Source organism: Neophocaena asiaeorientalis, unplaced genomic scaffold (assembly GCF_003031525.2).
Source record: "Neophocaena asiaeorientalis asiaeorientalis breed wild unplaced genomic scaffold, Neophocaena_asiaeorientalis_V1.1 scaffold119, whole genome shotgun sequence".
Taxonomy (NCBI): Eukaryota; Metazoa; Chordata; class Mammalia; order Artiodactyla; family Phocoenidae; genus Neophocaena; species Neophocaena asiaeorientalis.
The window spans coordinates 10,126,001-10,149,762 of NW_020175821.1; the positions used below are offsets into that span (position 1 = coordinate 10,126,001).

Below are 23,762 nucleotides of genomic sequence, written 5' to 3' on the forward strand. Positions count from 1 at the left end.
GCCATAAAAAAGAATGAAATAATGTCATTTGCAGCAACATGGATGAACCTAGAGATGATCATACTAAGTGAAGTAAGTCAGACAGAGAAAGACAAATACCATATGATATCACTTATATGTGGACTCTTAAAAAATTGATACAAATAAACTTATTTACAAAACAGAAACAGACTCAGACATAGCGAACAGACTTGTGGTTACCAAAGAGGAAAGGCTGGGGGAGGATAAATTAGGAGTTTGGGATTAGCAGATACAAACTATTATATATAAAATACACAACAAGGTCCTATTGCATAGCGCAGGGAACTACATTCAACATCTTGTAATACACCATAATGGAAAAGAATATGGGGGAAAAAAAGCAGTGCACAATGCTTCAATTTGGGGGATTCCTTCAATGAAACTCATGATCATCAAACAAATCTCCAAGTCTAGCAGTTAACGAGGAGATAAGTCTTCACCTAGTCTATTACCCAGTCTTTAACTAGTTACTCTTAGAGAGGACAAGTTTAATTGCGAGGGGCACCATTACCCTCGGCTATTCTGGCAGAACTAGCCAAAGAGTATGGTGCTCCTCTACCCACCTCAGCCAAGCTACCATCTATTTAGTATCACGAATGTGTAGGATGGTACAGTGACTGCAGGAACAATCTAACAGCAGACAGTGGTGAGCAATGAGAATGCCTGTATATTGTCAAAAGTAAATCTGGCCACTAATAACTTTTATAATAATATTTCAATAGTTTTGCTGAAATTTCAGATTTTTTTCCATGTATTCCAGCACATCCATTCTATGACAGAGATATTTAGCTTTAGCTTCAGCTGAATATGATTCAACACTTGACATTCTGGCCAAAATGTATATTTAATCTGCCTCCAATAGTGAATTACTAACATTCTATGAGGTCGTTTTAAAAATACAATAGTTTATGTAATGTACAGTATGGTGACTATAGTTAATAATACTGTACTGCATAACTGAAACTTGCTGAGAGTAGATCTTAAAAGTTCTTGGGCTACCCTGGCGGCACAGTGGTTAAGAATCCACCTGCCAATGCAGGGGACACGGGTTTGATCCCTGGCCCGGGAAGATCCCACATGCCGTGGAGCAACTAAGCCTGTGCGCCACAACCACTGAGCCTGCACTCCACAACTACTGAGCCCACGCGCCACAACTACTGAAGCCCGCACGCCTAGAGCCCGTGCTCCGCAACGAGAAGGCACCGCAATGAGAAGCCCACGTAGCGCAACAAAGAGTAGCCCTGTAGCGCAACGAAGAGAGCCCTGTAGCACAACGAAGAGTAGCCCTGTAGTGCAACGAAGAGTAGCCCCCGCTCACTCCAACTAGAGAAAGCCCGCGCACAGCAACGAAGACCCAACACAGCCAAAAATAAAAACAAATAAAATTTTTTTTAAAAAGATGTGTGCTTTATTAAATAAAAAAGTTCTCATCACAAGAAAAATAAAATTGTAACTATGTATGGTGATGGATGTTAACTAGACTTATCGTGGTGATCATTTTGCAATATATACAAATGTTGAATCATGATATTGTACACATGAAAATAATGTTATATGTCAACTAGACCTAAATTTTAAAAAATAATGTAGTTTTATATGTACTGACAAATGGAAAGATGCCCATTATCTCAACTGTTACATGAAAAAAATCAAGTTTTAATACAGTATGAATAAGATATATATATACACACACACATATATACACACACACCAATGCACATACTATATATACACATATATGTGTGTATATATCACAAAAATATTAATATATGCATAGACATAAGTGGAGATCATTAGATAGCTATTTTAAGAATGATTCTCTTTCAGAGGGCGGGATTGAAGGAGACTTCCTTTCTGCATAATACATTTTCCAGTTGAATTTTCCTTTGTAAACAACAAACACATGTTATTTTTGGAACTGAGCCAAACAGAAGTAAGGAAATCTAGAAACAAAGCTGAAACTTCTTAAGGGCAAAGACCATCTCAGAATGCCTTGAAGACAAAACATCCATAGATCTCAAAAGATGGAACACCAGATGTCATTCACTCTGACCCTCACTTTATAGAACAGTAAAGAGCCTTAGGTCAGGACAGACTCAATGGCCTGACCAGCCAGTTAATAGCTGGACACCAAGACCTCTTGGCTCCCAACATTCATTATTATACCTATATAACTAACAAAGCTCTTTCCACTATTTCCACTAGGCTTCTCAGCCATCTGAGTTCCCTAGGACAATACAGGTACTTAATAAATATTTTATGACATCTGATATACTACTATTTGACATGCTGACAATGTCTGAAGATTTGAAAATCCAAAAACAAAGAATTCCTCATTTTAGGAAAGGAATCATTTCAGGGATTCCTTTAAATAAGTACTTTAAAAAATAAGAGTGTTTTTATAGCCCTCTAAGTATTCTAATAGGGATAGCGTCAGAGAAATAAAGGCGATATACCAACTGTCGCTGTGTGGATGATACCCAGGATTCTCATTCTGCCTAATTTCTCAAAACTAGTCTAACACAAGTCTCAGGATCAGTGACAAAGTGGACACTAAACTTGCTAGAATTCCAAAATACCAACATACTATCAAAAAACTTACACTTGAGTCATAAGTAAGACAGCTTTGAATTTTAGGCTTACTCCTTCAGCCACATCAACAAAAAAGAGCTTCCAGCCAAATAAAAGAACTTAACCATAAAGCTCTTCAGTGGAAGTTCAGGTGGGATGACAAGGAACAATCTTTATCTAGGCAAAGAAACCTGCAAAGACTTTTGGTTTCAACAATACAGATCAGATGTATACAAAGAGTGAGTACGAAAGATGGAAAATGTGCCCAAGCCTAAAAATACCCAGTTCCAATGATTTGGGAGTGGCAATTCCCATAACTGACATCTGTCCTAGGTATTTGGATGTTTTCCTTATAAAACTGGCCCAGACCGTTGTGGTACGTCCTTTCGGAAACCAGCTCTAGAAAGCAAGAGGAATGTAGCACTATTTCTGGATGAGTACTTCATTTTAAGCTCCATTTTCCTGGCTCTTCTTTATCATGATCACCTTCCTTTAAATCCTCCACAGCCCTTAGAACATGCCCTTAACCAGGACACCATGTCTATGGGAAATCACAACTTTATAGGTTGACAGGTTCACAATCTTCATAGAAAGACACTATGTCTCAATGGTCAACACCACGGCTGCTACAGAAAATGAAACATACCCTTTCTTCTCTCTGAATTTCTCTAGTTCATCTATGGGACATGGCATATCTGGAAGGTCCAGGTAGATCCTAAGTCCATAGGCTGACACAGATCAATCCAGAGACAATCTACAGTTCAGCCTACAGGATATAAAAAGTCCTTACTACCCCCCACTTTCTAGCTTCTACGGATGAACCTTTCTAGATGCAGATGTCAAGCACTTCAATATTTACCCTAAAACAAAGCAACAGCTAACATTTTGGTCTTTGTGAGGAAGATCATACAAGCCATGATGAATTTAAAAAGTTAGGTTGAGCCAAAAGAACATGAGAGGTAAGAAAATTCTCTCCTGCTAAACAGTGACCTATAATTAGCTTTCTCACCAGGTGTGCAGCCCCAAAGGCCCCTGAGCATCAAATATCCACATTGAGCATAATAGGATGTGCCTATCTTCCCAATACCCCTAAAAAGTGCTTCCCCATCTGCATGGATTATGTTGAAGGAAAAGCTAAATATACCCAGGTACCATAGAAGGGTTCTAGGCTTTATGAATGAAGGAAGATGCTGACATTCTAGAATTTAGAATCTAACTTGTTTTCCCCAAAATAGTTGGCAAATATTCTGTGTTAACTCTGTACTACAGTAGACAATCTAGTAAAATTTCTCAGATCAATGGTTTTCAGAAACAAGGCCACCATCAAACCCTGGCACAGAACTCCAAGACGACAGCAAATTTTTAGACAAGGCTGAATAAATAATATAAAGAATCCTCAACACTCATGGTGTATATTTCCTCAAAAAATATTTAGTCCACCTAACAGCTTGTTTTTTATTTATAACCTATCTGACACCCAAAATGTTGACTTTGTCGGTTACTGCAGCTGATGGAACCATCATACATATCATCTAAGGTTCCAGGTCTAATACCTTAAGGAGTAGACTGCCCTTTAATCCCATCAGCAATCTTGCAAGGGCACACGATTCAATTCCAGAGGGAGTAAGTGAGAAAGAAAAATCAGATCAATGCCAAATCGTCATTATCTGGAAAACAGTCTGTATCAGTAGGATGCCATGCAGATTCAAACACACACTCGCACACACTTCAGTGCAGGACAGAAAAAGCACAGTCCCACTAGGACAACGACACTCTCCAAAGGTCACTGCAAAACTCTCAGTAACTGGGGTCCCACAGTGGAGCCAAACTTTCCCTGAATTTCCTGGCCCACCATCCATTCCTCCTTACAATTTCATTTTCTTTCCTATACTGAGTACTTTTTTGAAAGTCAATTTAGCCCTATTACCACTTACATCTCTCAAACATGGTATTTTCTACCTTAATCTGCCCAAGTTTTCTTCTTGCAATTAAAAGTATTCCATCAAGGTGAATGTTAATAATTAAAATCCCCAAACACTAATCCCATGATGAAGCATACGGCTCAAAGCATGTCCTCAGAGAATACTGTGGGGTTTGTGAGAGAAAATGCCTGAAGCCCTTTCTATCAGGAATATGAGGTTGCTTTCAGTTTGTTGTTTACTGGCTAAATGTATGCCAGAGACTCATATATTAAAGGGTTAAGAAATCTTACCTATTCTCTTTGATTTGTCTCATTATTTTCTTACTATATGTTAGCTCAGTTCATTGAAATTATCTTTCTGATACTAATTCACATCTTCTTAGTATAAAATCCAAATTCATATACATACCTTTAGCTACTGACTGGCCTTTTCTCTCTCCTACTTCTACTCTCATTCCATAAAGTTTTTTTTTTAAATCACGTAAGAATTTACTGCTCACAAGCACAGTATTCTTTATAAAATCTCCAACTGGGCAGCTCCAGCAAGCACGAGTAATACCCAAACTGAAGACAGGAGACCATTAGTCAATATACTTTTTTTGAGGTCAACTCATGTAGGCAACATAAAACCTACTAAAGTTAGTTTTGATTAACTTCTTCATGTCCCAGATCCTTGCTTTTCTTTTTTAAAACTCTTAATTCTAGCTTTCGAGTACGCCTGCAATGAGTTTGGTAAGGCAACATCTCCCCAGAGGAAACTCATGAGCAGAGGCCTCAAGACAGAAGGAAGTTTGGCCATTGGAGGAGCAGAAGGCAAGCCAGTATGACTACAGTGAAGGATGAAGAGGCAAGAAGAGAGTGAAGAGAAGGCTGGGTCACACTCTTTTTTTTTTTTCTGCGGTACGCGGGCCTCTCACCATTGTGGCCTCTCCCGTTGCGGGGCACAGGCTCCGGACGCGCAGGCTCAGCGGCCATGGCTCACGGGCCCAGCCACTCCGCGGCATGTGGGATCTTCCCCGACCGAGGCACGAACCCGTGTCCCCTGCATCGGCAGGCGGAGTCTCAACCACTGCACCATCAGGGAAGCCCTGGGTCACATTCTTTATGTGACTCAGCATTCTCCAACCAGGGGTCAAGTTTCACTGTTTAACACTATATTCCACAATAATAACCAAGGTTAGTGAAACTCAACTAGTCGAGTTCTTATCTGTTAAACACATTTGACACGAGTACCCAAACACATACTAATTCTCAAGTGACAATTACCCTTACCATTTACACATTAAACAACACAAAATCATAAAAAAATAAAACAGCAGTGTCTGTCAAACTGTCACCTTCAAAACAGAGGGTGGCTACCTTATTGGGCCCCAAAGAACCTACTCTGCAGATAATTTTCTTCTAGTAAGAGATCTAACTGTGGACTGTGCACATTTAATAGGTACGAGAAGAACTGTTCTCATAGTTGACCCATGTAGTAGAGATGACTTTTAATGAGTCGATATGTAAACAGTTTTTTTTTAGATACCCAGAAACTTGTTCTGGGAGGAGCTAGGGCAGGTAAGAGTAGGCCTGATGGGTAACTCAGGTAAAGATGCTTTTCTTTTATCTGAACCACTGACTGCTTGACTTTCCGTTTTTAAAATCTGGAACTCCAATAAAGGAAAGGACTGTAACCTTGGAAACAAAACAAAAAAACAGAGGGTGGAAGATACAAAAGTTCTCTTTGCATAGGGTAATGATTGTTCAAATTAATGTTACCATGGTCATACGCCATCTCCCCCAGCCATTCCTGAGAAGCAGACATGCAAATGTGACACTAAGGAATTTGGGAAGCTACCCTAACTAGTGAGTTGCTCAGGAGAAAATCTGGTGGGGCCTCTACAAAGTTTGGGCACAGGAAAATCTCCGTGCCTAAGAACATGCCACTTTTCTAATATCCAGAGGCACTGATCTGGAAAGCTGACCTTCTCGTTGGCAGTGACAGAAGGGAGAGGAAATGTAGAGAGAGAGAGAATGAAACGGGGGAGTTTACACCTCACCTAATAACGTGATAAATCCCTGTCGCCTGTTCCAGACTGGCAGGGAGGTAACATGCAGCATTCTGGTTCTTTGTGCCCACTCAGAGCTGCCCACAGATTCTAACCCCAGTGTCTGGTGTTGGCTACAGAACCCTGTCTCCCAGACTTTTGCTATTTAAGACAATTGTTTTCTTCGGCACCTTTCCTGATCCAACTCCTAAATAGGAACCTCGGCCTACGTTCTGACCACATTTAACTTCCAGCCTTACCAGGTCTGCCATTTCACTCTGGTATCCATTTCATGGCTGTTTTTTTCTTCACATAGATGGCCAGTACGTATTTTAATGATCGTTTAAGAGTGTTCAATGCTTAAGTGCAGTACTGTGAAGCAAAAATGCAAATGGCATAGCAAAAGCCTTAGTATTTGGTTTTACTGAACAAAATTTGATGGGCACTTTTTGGGTCCTCGCATTATTTATGTGAATTATATGTGCGGCCTTTATTGGACAGTCACAAGTTGCCTTGTACTGGGTAGATCTGTTTGAGAATGTCAGTAGTACCGATGTTGATTCTCATTATTTACAGCTGCCTTAGAGTGTACTTGGTTTGCTTTTATCTGAAGTTTCCATTCCACGCCTAAAAGACAGAGTGCTGAGTTTTAAGAAAATCTGATATACAAAAAGTCAAAATTATAAGGCAGTAACTTGGTAAGTCGAACTGTAATTTATTGATTTTACCGATGGCTTCATGAACGGATTCACTTAGTATTGAGATTCCTTGACATACTTAAAATGGGACTGAATTTCCAAAAGCTTTACTTAAAACTTTTTATTGTTCAATGGTAGGAACATCTGTTGTCTGGATGCTAACTCTACAGTGTTCTCAGTTTGATGATCATATTTGTATTTTATTATATATCATAATAAATAGTTTGCTTTTCATGGGTACCGTCAAAAGTAGCAACATCTTTTCAAGGCTTCAAAGCCTAAAGTAGAATTTCTGCAAGTGAACTATCAGAGCAGTCTCTCTAAATCACTGGTATATCTCTCATGTTTTAAGAGTAGGACGAGTGTAATAAATGTCGGGTTTGTGTTTTTGCTATTTTAAAGAATTATCTTATAAATCTTTTTACCACCACTATATGAGAAACTTTAGCTAGGCAAGGTGCCAGTGGAATGAATCTGTTTACCAAATTCCATGTGACAAGTCTTAGCAATTATTTTTGACATAATTAAATGAGCTTTGCTCCATTTCATGTTTACTGTGTTTCCAGGAGATGCCACTGGGCAGAATTCAGCAAGTTAAAGGCCTATTTGCTTTCAGCACTCACATCTGCAAATTGATCCTCATCTGGGGCTTTCCAGGTATTAACCAAACAGCAAGCTTTTTGAAAACTTTGGTATATGCCTCTGAAGTATAAGGTCTGTTTTGAATAATACAACAATAGTATTATCATATGTAAAACAGCAGCAGTTAAGGAATAATATTATCAACTACACAAATAATATTTAGACATCTCCATAAAATGTTTTGTTTCTCTTGGGAGTGGGAGAGGTGGAAGACTGGGGGGTTTTCTGGACATCTTTACTGGAGTATAATTGCTTTACGATGGCGTGTTAGTTGCTGCTTTATAACAAAGTGAATCAGTTATACATATACATGTGTTCCCATATCTCTTCCCTCTTGCATCTCCCTCCCACCCTCCCTACCCCACCCCTCTAGGTGGTCACAAAGCACCGAGCTGATCTCCCTGTGCTATGCGGCTGCTTCCCACTAGCTATCTGTTTTACGTTTGGTAGTGTATATATGTCCATGCCACTCTCTCACTTTGTCCCAGCTTACCCTTCCCCCTCCCTGTGTCCTCAAGTCCCCTCAAGTCCATTCTCTATGTCTGTGTTTTTATTCCTGTCCTGCCCCTAGGTTCTTCAGAATCTTTTTTTTTTTTTTTAGATGCCATGTATATGTGTTAGCATATGGTATTTGTTTTTCTCGTTCTGACTTATTTCACTCTCTATGACAGTCTCTAGGTCCATCCACCTCACTACAAATAACTCAATTTCATTTCTTTTTAAAATTTCTTTTCTTTTTATAATTTCTTTTTATGGCTAAGTACTGTTCCATTGTATATATGTGCCACATCTTCTTTATCTATTCACCTGTCGATGGACACTTAGGTTGCTTCCATGTCCTGGCTACTGTAAATAGAGCTTCAGTGAACACTGTGGTACATGACTCTTTTTGAATTATGGTAGTGGGATTGCTGGGTCATATGGTAGTTCTATATTTAGTTTTTGAAGGAACCTCCGTACTGTTCTCCATAGTGCTGTATCAATTTACATTCCCACCAACAGCACAAGAGGGTTCCCTTTTCTCCACACCCTCTCCAGCATTTATTGTTTGTAGATATTTTGATGATGGCCATTCTGACTGCTGTGAGGTGATACCTCATTGTAGTTTTGATTTGCATTTCTCTAATGATTAGTGATGTTGAGCATCCTTTCATGTGTTTGTTGGCAATCTGTATATCTTCTTTGGAGAAATGTCTATTTAGGTCTTCTGCCCATTTTTGGATTCAGTTGGTTTTCTTTTTGATATTGACCTGCATGCGCTGTTTATAAATTTTGGAGATTAATCCTTTGTCAGCTGCTTCATTTGCAAATATTTTCTCCCATTCTGAAGGTTGTCTTTTCGTCCTGTTTATGGTTTCCTTTGCTGTGCAAAAGCTTTTAAGTTTCATTAGGTCCCGTTTGTTTATGTTTGTTTTTATTTCCATTTCTGTAGGAGGTGGGTCAAAAAGGATCTTGCTGTGATTTATGTCATGGAGTGTTCTGCCTATGTTTTCCTCTAAGAGGTTTATAGTATCTGGCCTTACATTTAGGTCTTTAATCCATTTTGAGTTTATTTTTGTGTATGGTGTTAGGAAGTGTTCTAATTTCATTCTTTTACGTGTAGCTCTCCAGTTTTCCCAGCATCACTTATTGAAGAGTCTGTCTTTTCTCCATTGTATATTCTTGCTTCCTTCATCAAAAATGAGGTGACCATATGTGCGTGGGTTTATCTCTGGGCTTTCTACCCTGTTGCACTGATCTATATTTGTGTTTTTGTGCCAGTACCATACTGTCTTGATTACTGTAGCTTTGTAGTATAGTCTGGAGTCTGGGAACCTGATTCCTCCAGCTCCGTTTTTCTTTCTCAAGATTGCTTTGGCTATTCGGAGTCTTTTGTGTTTCCATACAAATTGTGAAATTCTTGTTCTAGTTCTGTGAAAAATGCCATTGGTAGTTTGATAGGGATTGCACTGAGTCCGTAGATTGCTTTGGGTAATATAGTCATTTTCACAATGTTGATCTTCCAATCCAAGAACATGGTACATCTCTCCATCTGTTTGTATCGTCTTTAATTTCTTTCATCAGTGTCTTAAGGAAAACTGGTTTTTATAGTTAATGTATTCAAACCATAATCCAAATAAATTCCCCACAATGCATTTAGTTGATGTGTCTCTTAAATCTTTTTAGTATTCATAGTTTTTTGTTGAGGAAACCAGAGCATTTGACCTGTTGGTTTTTTCATTTCCTGGATTTTGCCAATTTGTACTCTCTTCTTGTTGTCTAATCCATTTTTATTCCTTCTATTTCCTATAAACTGGTAGCTAGATCTAGAGCCTTGATCAGGTTGAAATTCGATTTTTTGGAAGGATGCTTTTTAAATCAGAGAAAATTAATTGAAATGTATAAGGACAGAATCGAATTTTAGATAAAGGTGTGATGTTGTGTTTTTAGAGCTGTCTGGGTACAGAAGGAAAGTACCCCTACCACTTGCCTGAAATTTCTAGGAAAAGAGTAGACCTTAAAGTTGCTCATCAGTAATATCATTTAGTAGTGAAATTAAGATAAGCTTCGATTATAAGAGGAAATTTTTTTTAAAAACTGAAGTGATTAATAATGCACAACCTGTATGGTCATCAATAATGACATCATATTAAATCCAGGATGTTACTGACAATAAACTTTTTTTCAGATGAGAACAGATTAGATCATGATCAGCCAGGGAAATTGTCAGAGAGTCCGCAATTTACGATGGTTCGACTTATGATTTTTTGACTTTCTGATGGTGCTAAAGCAATACACATTAAGTAGGAACCATATTTTGAATTTTGATCTTTCCCCCAGGCTAGTGATATGCTGATACTCTTTGGTGATGCTGGGCAGTGGTAGCGAGCCACAGCTCCCCATCAGCCATGCAATCATGAGAGTAAACGGCCAATACACTTACATCCATTCTGTACCCATACAACCATTCTGTTTTCCACTTTCAGGACAGCATTCAATAAATTACATGAGACATTCAACACCTTATTACAAAATAGGTTTTGTGTTAGATGATTTTGCCCAACTGTGGGCTAATGTAAGTGTTCTGAGCACATTTAATGATGTTCAGTAGGTTAGTATATTAAATGCATTTTCGACTTAATGATACTTTCAACCAACGTGGGGTTTATCATATGTAACCCCACTGTAAGTCAAGGAAGGTCTGTATTTTTATCCAGTTTTGAACCCATCCTGTTTTCCAAGGAAAAGAGGTAGCAAGAGTGGAAGAGATGAGTGCTGCTTCCCACGCCACTTTCCCACCTTGGTCATTTAGAGATGGAATACAAAGAGAAGCAGATACATACCCAGGGCAAATCCAGAGGAATTCTGTTCAAGGAAATTTCAAAAACTGGTGCATGAGGGAGATTAGCTCGGTGATTTATGACCACCTAGAAGGGTGGGATAGGGAGGGTGGGATGGAGACGCAAGAGGGAGGAGATATGGGGATATATGTATATGTATAGCTGATTCACTTTGTTATAAAGCAGAAACTAACACACCATTGTAAAGCAATGATACTCCAATAAAGATGCTAAAAAAAAAAAAAAAGGAAAAAAAAGAGACTGGCGCATAATTAAACTGAGATTTCTAAAAGGGAAATTATAAGCTGTCTGAGGTTCTTCAGCCCATGCTCTGGGCTGGCTGCTTTGTGAGGCTCATGGAATGGCATGACCCTTGCCCCTGCAGAGTTCACACGCTCAAGGAAAAGAAAGGGTGCACGCACCCACTACACACGGGGTCCCCACCCCAATACACACACAACCCCAAGGTCTACAAGTTTAATGCTTTCATTTCCTCACCTGAATATGATTTAAGAACAGCCTTCTCCCACTAATCCGGGCTTCCAGCACTGAGGGCAACCTAAACCCCTTCCTACTCCACGTGCCTGTTTCCAATGAATTGTACAAAGCTTTCTTTTGTGTTCTCAAGTTAAATTTTGGTGAATGATACATATTAAGTGCATTTATTTACAACTGTCATTGTGAAGATGTAATCTCGCTAAAATGGCCTTTATGTCAGAATTGAAACTGAATTGTAAAGTAGTATTTTGCTACAAAATAAAATTTCAATTTTTATCACTTCTCTCCAGGAGAGAATGTTAAGGTTTTTCTTTTCTGGTGGAGAATAAGGAAAAAATAGCTATTTGAAATGTCAGTGTTTCTAAACCCAGTACGTATTTTAAACTGTTTAAATGTAATCAATTCTGGCATTGCTTTCCTTTGCTTTCCTTTCTGGAGAGGTCCATCCTCCTACCAAATAAGAAGTAGGCGTTGTTTTTTTTGTTTTGTTTTGTGTTTTTTTACAGTTGTGACATTCAAAAGCTAATAATTCTTTTTATAGATGTAAAGCCCTTCAAGGTAACTTACTGTCTCTAGAGAAAGACTGGGTTATGTCGTTTACTTTTTATTATTTTACACTTTAAAATTTTTTGTGAACTTGTATAGTTAACATGGTTAATTTTTTGCTTTTCTTGGGTTGGTTGCAGGGCCAAATGCCTGAAGACCATAGTAGGCCGGCTTCACAGTGGTGTACTTAAGCAATGAATATTCATAAACTACGTCAAAATATACACTAGCCATCGATGTGAAGGAAAACATAGCCATGAAACAGATCCCAAAATAAAATGGCAGAGATCAGCATTATGCAGAGGGCCGTCAACCTAAAGGGAGGGCTCTCCTATGCAGACTTCCCGAAGTTCTCGAAGCAGGTCTACTCATCGAGGACTATGAATCACGACATGTGTGTGGCACACAAGGCCACGTGATCTCGGACAAGCAAGATCCAAGATGATGTGTTTGCTCTGACCCAAGACTAAGAACCAGACCTCGGAGCTCACCCTCAACTGCTGCTGCCACTCAGCCCCTGGGCAAGAACCCACAGGGATCAGAGTGAAATGTCAGCCGGAGAGAGGTCCATCCTCGACACTGCCAGCACCAGGTAACTGATTACATGTAAAGAGTCTTATCTGACTCCAGAGCGTCAGATCCAATGATCATATAATACCAACACTGCTGACAAGGGATATGGTAACTGGACATGATGGATAGAAAATGAAATTCACGGAGTATACGTTTGAGAGTTTAAGATGGACTTTTGATTTCATGATGTTTTAAAGAAACAACAAAGGTTTGCATGACAGATTCAATGACACTATAGAATGTTGCTGAATAGTCAGTGACACTTTTAAAGGTGAAGAACTGGGTGCCGAGGGGAAGATCAGATCAACCTGAAGGATACCAAATCAAGCCCTCAGACCTAATGTTCATGGAAGAGGAAAAAGGGAAAGAGAGATAAAAGAAGTAAAGTGAGCCACTAGAGCAAAATTGGGGATGTTCACTGAGAGGTAATCATTTTGGTAAATCAAAGTACACGTAACACATTTATGCTTTTATGGTGGTTAAGTGATTAGGCTCTGAAGTCAGACTGTCTGAGTTTGAATCCTGGCCCCACTGTTTAGTGGCTGTATGTCTTTAAGAAAGCTGCCGGTACTTTCTGTGCCTCCCCTTCCTTTCTGTCAAATGGGGATAATGATAGTTCTCAGCTTCACACGATTATGAGGATTAAATGATCTATGCACATAAACTGTTTTAACACAGTCATTGGCAGACAGCAAATGCTTAGTAATTTTAGTTGATGTCAACATAATCACCAAGCAAACAGTAAGTAGAAATTATGACGCTGCTCCATCCTATTTTGTGTCCCCCAAAGCCAGTGATGCCAGGGCTCTCCCAAAAATGTCACTCAGGCTGATTTCCCTGTACCAATTTTGGAAAGATAAATAACAAAGGAAAAAAATCTTTTGCCATGAGACCGCAGGAGTTAAGTAAAATTGAAAGAGTAATAGCCAAGTACAGTGATTATTTGAAAGCTCACAGTTGCTTTCTACTGTATTAAATTTCTACTGTAATCTTGAATTAGAGTGAATAAAAAGGTTAAGGTTAGAAATTCCACCTGATTAAGTAATTGCCTTCAAAGACCAATCATTTACCGTCAAACATCGTGTTGGGCCTGAATTATGAGAACTATAGAAAGAACTGTCATTGTTCCAAGACATTCAAAGTAGTTTTTAGTACACTGATGTTAGAAAAAAAAAAAGACACTATAAATTGTTCCTGTATCACAATAGAAAGAAAATCATATAAATACTAAATTTCTTTTATTTCTTTACCTAGAAATAACTCTCCATCAAATATCACTACATAATTTATCATTATCACAAAAAGTGATTCTGGATAAGAGGGAAAGATAATCTCAAAATTCACCCATCAATTATCAGGATGTTCCAATGACCAAATCCCTCATGTTCACCTTGTTCATCTGCATAACTCAATACTAATCTAACAAAATCTGCCTCAACTATATATTTTTTAATCGTACTTAATCATTTGGCTAAGATTTGCTGGGAAGGAAAAAAACCCATATAACATAAGGTAACCAAATATAAACTTAGCTTACTTCTTACTCAGATTATAGTTAATCGACTTAATATAAAGAAAAACTAAAATATCTTCTGAAATAATATATCTAATCTCCCTTTAATAGGAAAGCATTTTTTAAAGCATAGACTACTTTTTTGGTTTTTCGGTTTTTTTTTTTTTTTTTCGGTACGCGGGCCTCTCATTGCTGTGGCCTCTCCCGTTGCGGAGCACAGGCTCCGGACGCGCAGGCTCAGCGGCCATGGCTCACGGGCACAGCCGCTCTGTGGCATGTGGGATCTTCCTGGACCGGGGCAGGAACCCGTGCCCCCTGTATCGGCAGGCGGAGTCTCAACCACTGCGCCACCAGGGAAGCCCTAGAATACTTTTTTAATACTTATCTCTGTCACTTCCAGCCACCTCTTCCCAAGCTATACTAGCAAGAATTTAACACCAGCCAAGGGAATCTACCTGAAGAACAGAGAAATTCAGTAGAAGGATGATTACAAGATAAATGAAAAAAAAAAAATCAACAACTTTCCCACATACTATCAATAAACAATTAGACAAGGGGATGGAGGAAAAAAGAACCCCTTCATGACAGCAACAAAAACTTAATATATGTTGAGGTCTATATGAAGAAAATTATAAAACTATAAAGAAGGATTCTTGTTTATTCATTTAACAAAAATTTACTAAGAACCAGGCTGTATTAAGTGCTGAAAGTAGAGCACCGTATAGGACATTGCTGCCCTTGATGAGTTCATGGCTACATGAATAAGCAATCACAGAACGTACAACAAAAGACGCAACATTTTATGGGAGCACTGTGTGTCTTGTGTGTGGGGAGTGGGGGGATAATTAATTCAGGTTAGGGCAGCGTCAGGATTCCTAGAAGAGGTGATGCCTGACTTGAAGGATGACGAAGTTTGGCCAAAATCAGAAAGTGAGAAAATGCAGGCACTGTGGGTACCCTCATGCAGTCTGGTGTTACTAGAGCATAAAATTTGAGGAAGGAGAAATTAAAAATAAGGAAAGGGTATAAATGGAAGAATACAACATTCCTAGATGAAACCTAGGAATGAAACAATTGTAAAAACATCGATTTCTCCCCAAATAAATATTTCTATTCAACACAATTCCAATAAAAATCCCAATTTGGGGTAGAGGGAGAATTTTATCACCTATTCTGTTTCATCTGCAAGAGTAAATGGATTGCAAACAAGACTTTTCTGAAAATTTTTAAATAAAAAGGAAGAATGAGCCCTACCTACCAAATCAAAAGAGCAGACTATAAAGTTATAGTCATTACACATTATAGTCCTGGCAGAGGAATAGGAAAATAGGATACACACTTCAGAAAGAAACCCAGGCACACAACTTTGTATGTGATAAAGATGGCATTTCAAATCAGTGAGGGAAAACATAATAGCCCATGAGTGGGACAATTTTCTTATCCACGTGGAAAAAAATTTACATTAGGTTTTCACATTTTTTGCTACAGACACACACACACACAACTTCAGATAAATTTAAAATATAAATGTAAAAAATGAAACTACAAAAATATTAAGACAATCCAGAAGGGAACAGTTTTATTATCTTAGAATGGGGTAGGACTTTTCAAATCAAGACTTGATATTTAGAAAATCCATAAAGGAAAAGATAAACAGATTTTACTACTTAAAATTGAAAACTTCTGTTAAGCAAAAGACAAAGATTAGAGAAAGAAAAACTGACTTGAATTTTTAAATTAGCAAGATAAAAAAGACAAAGAGCTAATATCCCTAATATACCGAGAGCACTAACAAATCAACTCAGAAAACACACTCAGAATAGAACTGAGGACAAAAGAATAGACAAATGAAGCTAACATAGGAAAAGATGCTCAAACTTGCTAGTTGTCAGAAAATTCAAATTCAAAACTCATGAGACTGCTCCATTTTTGGACCATGAGGCACAAAAATCTAAAAGACTGATACATCCAGGATTAGTAAGAATGTGGAGAGATGGGGCATTATATATTGCTAGTGGAAATATACCTTGGAGCAAGTTTCTGAAAGATAATTGGGTAGTACCTATCAAAACTGACCAAAGCAAATCTACTTTTAGAACTCAGTGTATATGTGCAAGCATTGTTTATAAAAATGAAAAACTCGAAGCATCCTCAATATTCATTAATAGGAGAATGGTTAACTAACTCACAGCATATTCCTAATATAGACTACGACTCAGCCATTAAAAAGAATGAGATAGGTCTGTATAACTAACACAGAAGGACGTTTGTAATGCACTGATGAGTCAAAAGAGCAAGCTAAGGAACACCATTACGTCAGAGGTCCCTGAGACCATCCTCAGGTTCAATGATTTGCTAGAAGGACTCATAGGACTCAACAAACAGTTGTACCCGTAACTATGATTTATTACAGCAAAAAACCACAAAGCAAAATCAGGGAAAAGGGGCATGGATGAAGGGGCACGGGTGAAGTCCAGAGGCCCAAGCTCCCAACAGTCCTCTCCCTGGACTCACCTGGATCCAATTCCTCCAGCAACGAAATATGAAAATTCACGTAAAATAGGCTACCAGGGAACCTCATTAGAGACTTGGTGCCCAGGGTACGTATTGGGGGCTGATCACATAGGCACTTGCTGCCTAGCCTGTTCCAAAATTCCAGACACCCAGAGGAAGGCAGGTGTCTAGCATAAACTATATTGTTTGTACAAACAAGTTAGATAGAGTGAGCCACTCTAATCAGTTCTGGGGATGGTGAGAATCCTCCCAGATTCCAAGTTCCCCCACACCAGCCAAGGGCCAACCTGGCAAGCAGGCCCTTCTATACATAAGCTGTCTCAGGCCTACTCTGTTAACGCTTTTTTGTACAACCATGAAGAGTTAAAACAGACCACATAACGGGAAGAAGATGTATTTAGAGTTAGCACGACCAGGTTCTAGTTCCATCTTTGCTAACTCCATTTTCTCATCTGTAAACTTCATTCGTCCTTACGTACATTGGTTCAGAGTTTATTGAGCACCTATTATACACTGTCCCAGATTGGAGCTGGGGTGGGGTGATACAGGGGTGAATAAAACAAAGGCCCTGCCTCTTGGACCTTACATTCTATCTACACAAGATAAATATGTAGTGTGTCCAGTGGCTGTAAATGCTGTGCAGAAAAACAAAGCAGGGTAAGAACAGCTTGGGACCGAGGAGGGAGGGCGGGCGGACTGCTAATGCATTATGGAAAGGTCAGGGAAGGCCTCTCTGATGGGTAACACTGAGGCCATCTCAAGGAAGCAAGGACCGGAGCATACAGATTTCTGGAGGAAGAGCATCCCAGGAGGAGGGGAAACATGCAAAGCCTTGGGATGATGCTTCACACACGTGAGGAGCAGCAGCGCCCAGAGTAGCTAAAGCTATGGGTCATTACCTTTCTTCACAGGATTGTGTGAGGACCCAAAACAATGTGTAAATGTACTTTATAAGCCAAATTGACATTTTTATTAAATAGCTTTAATTTGGGGGAACTTAACATATTATTTATAGGAAATACTTTTGGAATTCTGCTTTTTTCCTATTTTGGTACTCAAGTAAGATGTACTCTGGGACTTCCCTGGTGGCACAGTGGTTAAGAGTCAGCCTGCCCATGCAGGGGACAGGGGTTCCAATCCCTGGTCCAGGAAGATCCCACGTGCCGCAGAGCAACTAAGCCCGTGCACCACGACTACTGAGCCTGCACTCTAGAGCCCGCGAGCCACAGCTACTGAGCCCTCGTGCCACAACTACTGAAGCCCACGCACCTAGAGCCTGTGCTCCACAATAAGAGAAGCCACCGCAATGAGAAGCCCGTGCACCGCAGCGAAGAGTAGCGCCCACTCACCGCAATTAGAGAAAGCCCGCACGCAGCAACGAAGACCCAACGCGACCAAAAAATAATCAATAAAGAAAATTTTTTAAAAAGATGTACTCTTACTTACAGATATTCAAAAGAGATTATTCTTTTAACTTACATGTACAAGAAAATATACCTTTCAGAAAATATTTAATTACCATATTTTACATTTTGAACATTTGCCATTTTATTTAAAAAAAATCAAGAATCTATTCTATTAATAAAGCTATAAAAATGGGCATCTTTGACTGTTGCACTACAAAGACTTGAAGTGACAAATATATTAAATTCAACAGTTTTAAGACCCCATTATCCAATAATGATGCCCTTTTAATCTAAGTCAGTGTAACGAAACATTTCCAACCAATACTAAGATCATTTCTGTTAGTATCCGGCAGACTTCTGGCTTTTATTGTCTTCTCCATTGTTGGCTTATGAACTTTGTTTTGTTGTTTGTTTTTGCATATACTATGAGCTCACCTGAAAACTCTAGAATAATATTAGGCTCATTAAAAAGTTCATGCTGTCCCCTGGATTTGCCCCCTCACATGCCAATGTAAATCTTAAATGTCTGTTTCTCTGCCTCATCCTCATACCATTCAACCCAATGGATATGAAATATGTTTCTACATGGGGAAAAAACCATCAACCTTCTCATCCCATTAGATTTTCTTTCCTTTTATTTTTACTTTTGAAAAACACTAAAGTATTATTCTACTGAGCTACGATTTAATGGGCAAATATATGCAGAGTAATTTGAATTTTAAAAGTTTTTTGTTTTGCCTTCCTGTCAAGAAATAAAGCAAATAATGTAAGAGCTGTGGTTTTCTCTGAGTCGTGTCTTTAGAGACTTACAAAGCAGCCATCGTTCCTTTTCCTCACCTACAGGGAAATCTGGCACAGTTTGACCTCAGGAGGGGGTTGAGAGGCAGTGGTCACAAAGCCCGGCTGTGAAAATTACGTGCAAATGAATGTGCTTTCCACCAATGGGGCAGGGACACAGAAAGGTAGCTGCAAGCCCAGCGTTCTGCGATACTAAACTTCACCTAAATCCAATTTGCCGCAAGGTATCAACCCAAGTTCCCTTCACCGAGTGTCACACTGATCTCACTGGTGGTGTTGATGCATCACTAACAGTGCCTCGGTTTTTGTTCCTTGATACTGTTTGGGTTTTTTTTTCCTATTCCTTGAGAGAAGATGGGTGATGCAAATGATCTGATCTTTGTGGGGGACCCACTCCACCTTGCTCCACACAAAGCCAAGGTCGTTTCTGCATCTTACACACACCTTCGCTAAAGCAATCATCTCAAGTACAGTAACCGTCAGAGCCCGCTGGTTCCATTATCACATACTCCTGGGACTAGTGCAGTTTCTGGCGCAGCAGTAGGCAGTACATGTGTGTTTACTGTATGAATAATGCGTAAGTCTACGCGTGCAAGAACGAATAAGCAAATGAGTAAATGTACAGATCAAAGAACAAATCAGCAAATGATATAAGTGGTCCGTGTGACTTAAGAAGGGGTAGGTGATAAAGAAATAAGACAAAGAGTAAACATTCTATTTTCATGAAACTTGCCAAAATATCAGGCAGAAACATAAAATACAGAATTATATTTGCAGCCAGAACCTTCTGTTAAATCAAGGACCTCAATTAAGAACAAGCGGGAAGGAGGAAAAGATACGGAGATTTTCAATTGGAAAACTTACACTGCCCTCAAAACTGGAGAAAGACGCAAAGAAACAAAGGATGGATCTCAAAATGAAAATATTCTAACAATTAACACTATCCAAGGCAAGTGAATGGTGCAAATTGAAGCAAAAAGTCCAACAGCCAACTAAGTTTTGACAAGGGCACCAAGAACACACAACGGGGAAAGGACAGTCTCTTCAATAAATGGTGCTGGGAAAACTGGACAGCCACATGCAAAAAAATGAAACTGGACCCCTGTCTTACAATACTCAAAAAATTACCTCGAAAATGGATTAAAGACTTCAACGTAGGACCAGCAACCATAAAACTCCTAAAAGAAAACATAGGAGAAAAGCTCCTTGACATTGGTCTTGGCAAAGATTTTTTTTTTTTTTTTGCGGTACGCGGGCCTCTCACTGTTGTGGCCTCTCCCGTTGCGGAGCACAGGCTCCGGACGCGCAGGCTCAGCGGCCATGGCTCACAGGCCTAGCCGCTCCGTGGCATGCGGGATCTTCCCGGACCGGGGCACGAACCCGCGTCCCCTGCATTGGCAGGCGGACTCTCAACCACTGCGCCACCAGGGAAGCCCAAGATTTTTTTTTTTAAATTGGAGTATAGTTGATTTTTTTTCATGGAAAGGCATTTTATTTTAAATATAGCAATGTGTACATGTCAATTCCAAACTCCCAATCTATCCCTCCCTCCCACCTTTTCCCCCTGTAACCGTAAGTTCGTTCTATAAGTCTGTGAGTCTGTTTCTGTCTGGCAAAGATTTTTTTTTTTAAATTGGAGTATAGTTGATTTTTTTTCATGGAAAGGCATTTTATTTTAAATATAGCAATGTGTACATGTCAATTCCAAACTCCCAATCTATCCCTCCCTCCCACCTTTTCCCCCTGTAACCGTAAGTTCGTTCTATAAGTCTGTGAGTCTGTTTCTGTCTGGCAAAGATTTTTTGGTTAAGACACCAAAAGCACAGGCAACAAAAGCAAGTGGGACTACATCAGACTAAAGCGCTTCTGCACAGCAAAGGAAACCATCAACAAAATGAAAAGGCAACCTACAGAATGGGAGAGATATTTGCAAACCATAGATCTGATAAGGGATTACTATCCAAAATATATAGAGAACCCATACCACTCAATAGCAAAAAAGCAAATAACCCATTTAAAAATGGACAAAGGACCTGAATAGACATTTTCCCAAAGACAACATACAAATGGCCAAAGGTACATGAAAAAGTGCTCAAAATCACTAATCATCAGGGAAATGCAAATCAAAACCACAATGAGATCACCTCGCACCTGTTAGGATGCCTATTATCAAAAAGACAAGAGATAATAACTGTTGGTAAGGATTTGGAGAAAAGGGAACTCTTGTACACTGTTGGTGGGAATGTAAATTGGTACAGCCATTATGGAAAACAGTATGGTGATTCCTCAAAAAATTTTAAATAGAACTACTATATGATCCAGCAAACCTTTTCCTGGATATAGGTATAGCCAAAGGAAATTAAATCAGGATCTCGAAGAGATACCTGCACACTCATGTTCATTGCAGCTTTATTCACAATAGCCAAGATACAGACGTTTAACCTAAACGTCCTTAAACAGATGAATGGATGAAGAAAATGTGGCGTGTGTGTGTGTGTGTGTATATATACAATATAATATTAATCCATAAAAAAGAAGGAAATCCTGCCATTTGCAACGACATGGATGAACCTAGAAAGCATTATGCTAAGTGAAATAAGCCAAACAAATACAAATACTGCATGATCTCACTTACATGTAGAATCTAAAATAGAAAACCTACAGAAGCAGAGAGTAGAATGGTGGTTGCCAGGGGCTGGGGGAGATGGAAATGGGGAGATGTAGGTCAAAGGATACAAATTCTCAATTATATGAAGAATAAGTTCTGAGGATCTAATGTTCAGCATGGTAACTATAGTCAATAATACCGTACTGCACGCTTGAAAGCTGCTGAGAGTAGATCTTAAGTGTTCTCGCCATTTAAAAAAAAAGCTAACTAGGTGAGGTGATGAATATGTTAATCACCTTGATCTTGGTAATCATTCCACAATGCATATGTATAGCAAAGTCATTACACTGTATACTTTAAATATATACAATTACATTCATCAATTATTTTCAAGAAAGCTGGGGGAAAAAAATCATAAAAATAAAAGGGAAGGGGTTTCCCTGGTGGCGCAGTGGTTGGGAGTCCGCCTGCCGATGCAGGGGACACGGGTTCGTGCCCCGGTCCGGGAAGATCCCACATGCCGCGGAGCGGCTGGGCCCGTGAGCCATGGCCGCTGAGCCTGCGCGTCCGGAGCCTGTGCTCTGCAACGGGAGAGGCCACAAGAGTGAGAGGCCCGCGTATGGCAAAAAAAAAAAAAAAAAAAGGAAAAAATCCTAAAATATTTATTAGAAAACACAGCTTTAAAATATTCCACTTGTACAAGGATCTACTATGTAGCACAGGGAAGTGTATTCAATATCTTAATTATCTATCTATAATGGAAAAGAATTTGAAAAATAATACAAATATATGTATGCATGTATAACTGAATCACTTTGCTGTATACCTGAAACATTGTGAATCAACTATAGTTCAACAAATAAAATATTCCACTTGTTATTAATGAGTAAGTTTTAGAAATGCATCCTCAGGGAAACTTTAATATACAGGAGAAGATGCAGGCAAACACCAGCCCTGCTTGTATTATAAGGCAGTATTTTCCTGAAGATTCTCTACTTTTAAACTATTTTTTTTTTTTGCAATACCTAACGACCTAATATAAATTCTTTAGAAACTTACTTTCGTTCCTTTTGCACTTTATCTTTCCTGAGTAAAAATCGTGGTCCTCTACTAGGAAAATGAAAAGGGCCTGAGATGTCTCGGAACTGATGAGAGGAACCGCAGCAGTGGGCATGCACTCCATGGGCCCTCCTTTGCTCTGCAGCACCTCAGAGCAGCTACTTCCGGTTCACACCAAATGTGCAATAAATGGAAGAAGCAGCTGGAAGAGAGTATGGCCACAGTGTTCCATCGAAGATACCAAGTTCCTTCTCAAAATTTCTCCAACAGAAAAGAGTGGGAAGGAGGAACAACCATGATGCCAAGAATTTCAAATGGGTTTTCACCAGCTCCTAAAAATGGAGAGCTGGGAAGAAGCTGCTGAATCCTGTCACGCCTCTGGAAGGCGCCTGCTCTGCATAGTCTGGTTACAGAACATTCAGATACTCACAGACCTTTCTCAGGACTGCAGTTCCTAGGGCAGTAGCACAAAACGGGTGGCTTAAAACAACAGAAATCTCTTCACTCACAGAGGCTAAAAGTTGGAAGTCAAGGTGTTGGCAGAGCTATGCTCTCTCTGAAGGCCCTAGGGGAGGATGCTTGCTTGCCTCTTCCTAGCTTCTGGTGTTGCTGGCAACCCTTGGTGTTCCTTAGCTTGTAGCTACATCACTCCAATAACTGCATCTGTGGTCACATGGCCTTCGTCCTCATGTATCCTTCCTCTGTGTCCAAATTTCCCTCTTCTTTTAAGGAAAGGACATTGGTCACTGGATTACAGCTCATCGTAATGCAGGATGACCTCATCTTAACTTGATTATATTTGCCAAGACCTTATTCCCAAATAAGGTCCTATTCACCAGTACTGGGATTAGGACATGAACATATCTTTTGAGGGGACACAATTCAATCCATAAGACACACAAGTAGCTATGAAACAAGGCAAAAATATGACAACACAACAAGAAGTATAAAGTGCTTTTGTTCCGAAGCTCTAGGGGGGTTAAGAGAGGGCTTCATTGTATTTGAAAAATAGTATTTGAGAAGACAGTCCTGAGACAGAGGACT

The 23,762-nt window shown here is 39.4% G+C and overlaps 1 protein-coding gene across 1 annotated transcript in view; it reads right to left on the bottom strand.

Annotated features, from left to right (window-relative positions):
* Window positions 1–12,615: 12,615 nt before the first annotated feature.
* Window positions 12,616–23,762, bottom strand: part of TSEN15 (tRNA splicing endonuclease subunit 15) — a 63,165-nt gene continuing 52,018 nt past the window's right edge. Inside the window, exon 4 of the mRNA XM_024732607.1 lies at window positions 12,616–12,764. Within this exon, the coding sequence (XP_024588375.1) occupies window positions 12,616–12,764 (149 nt within the window). The remainder of the gene's footprint in view (window positions 12,765–23,762) is intronic.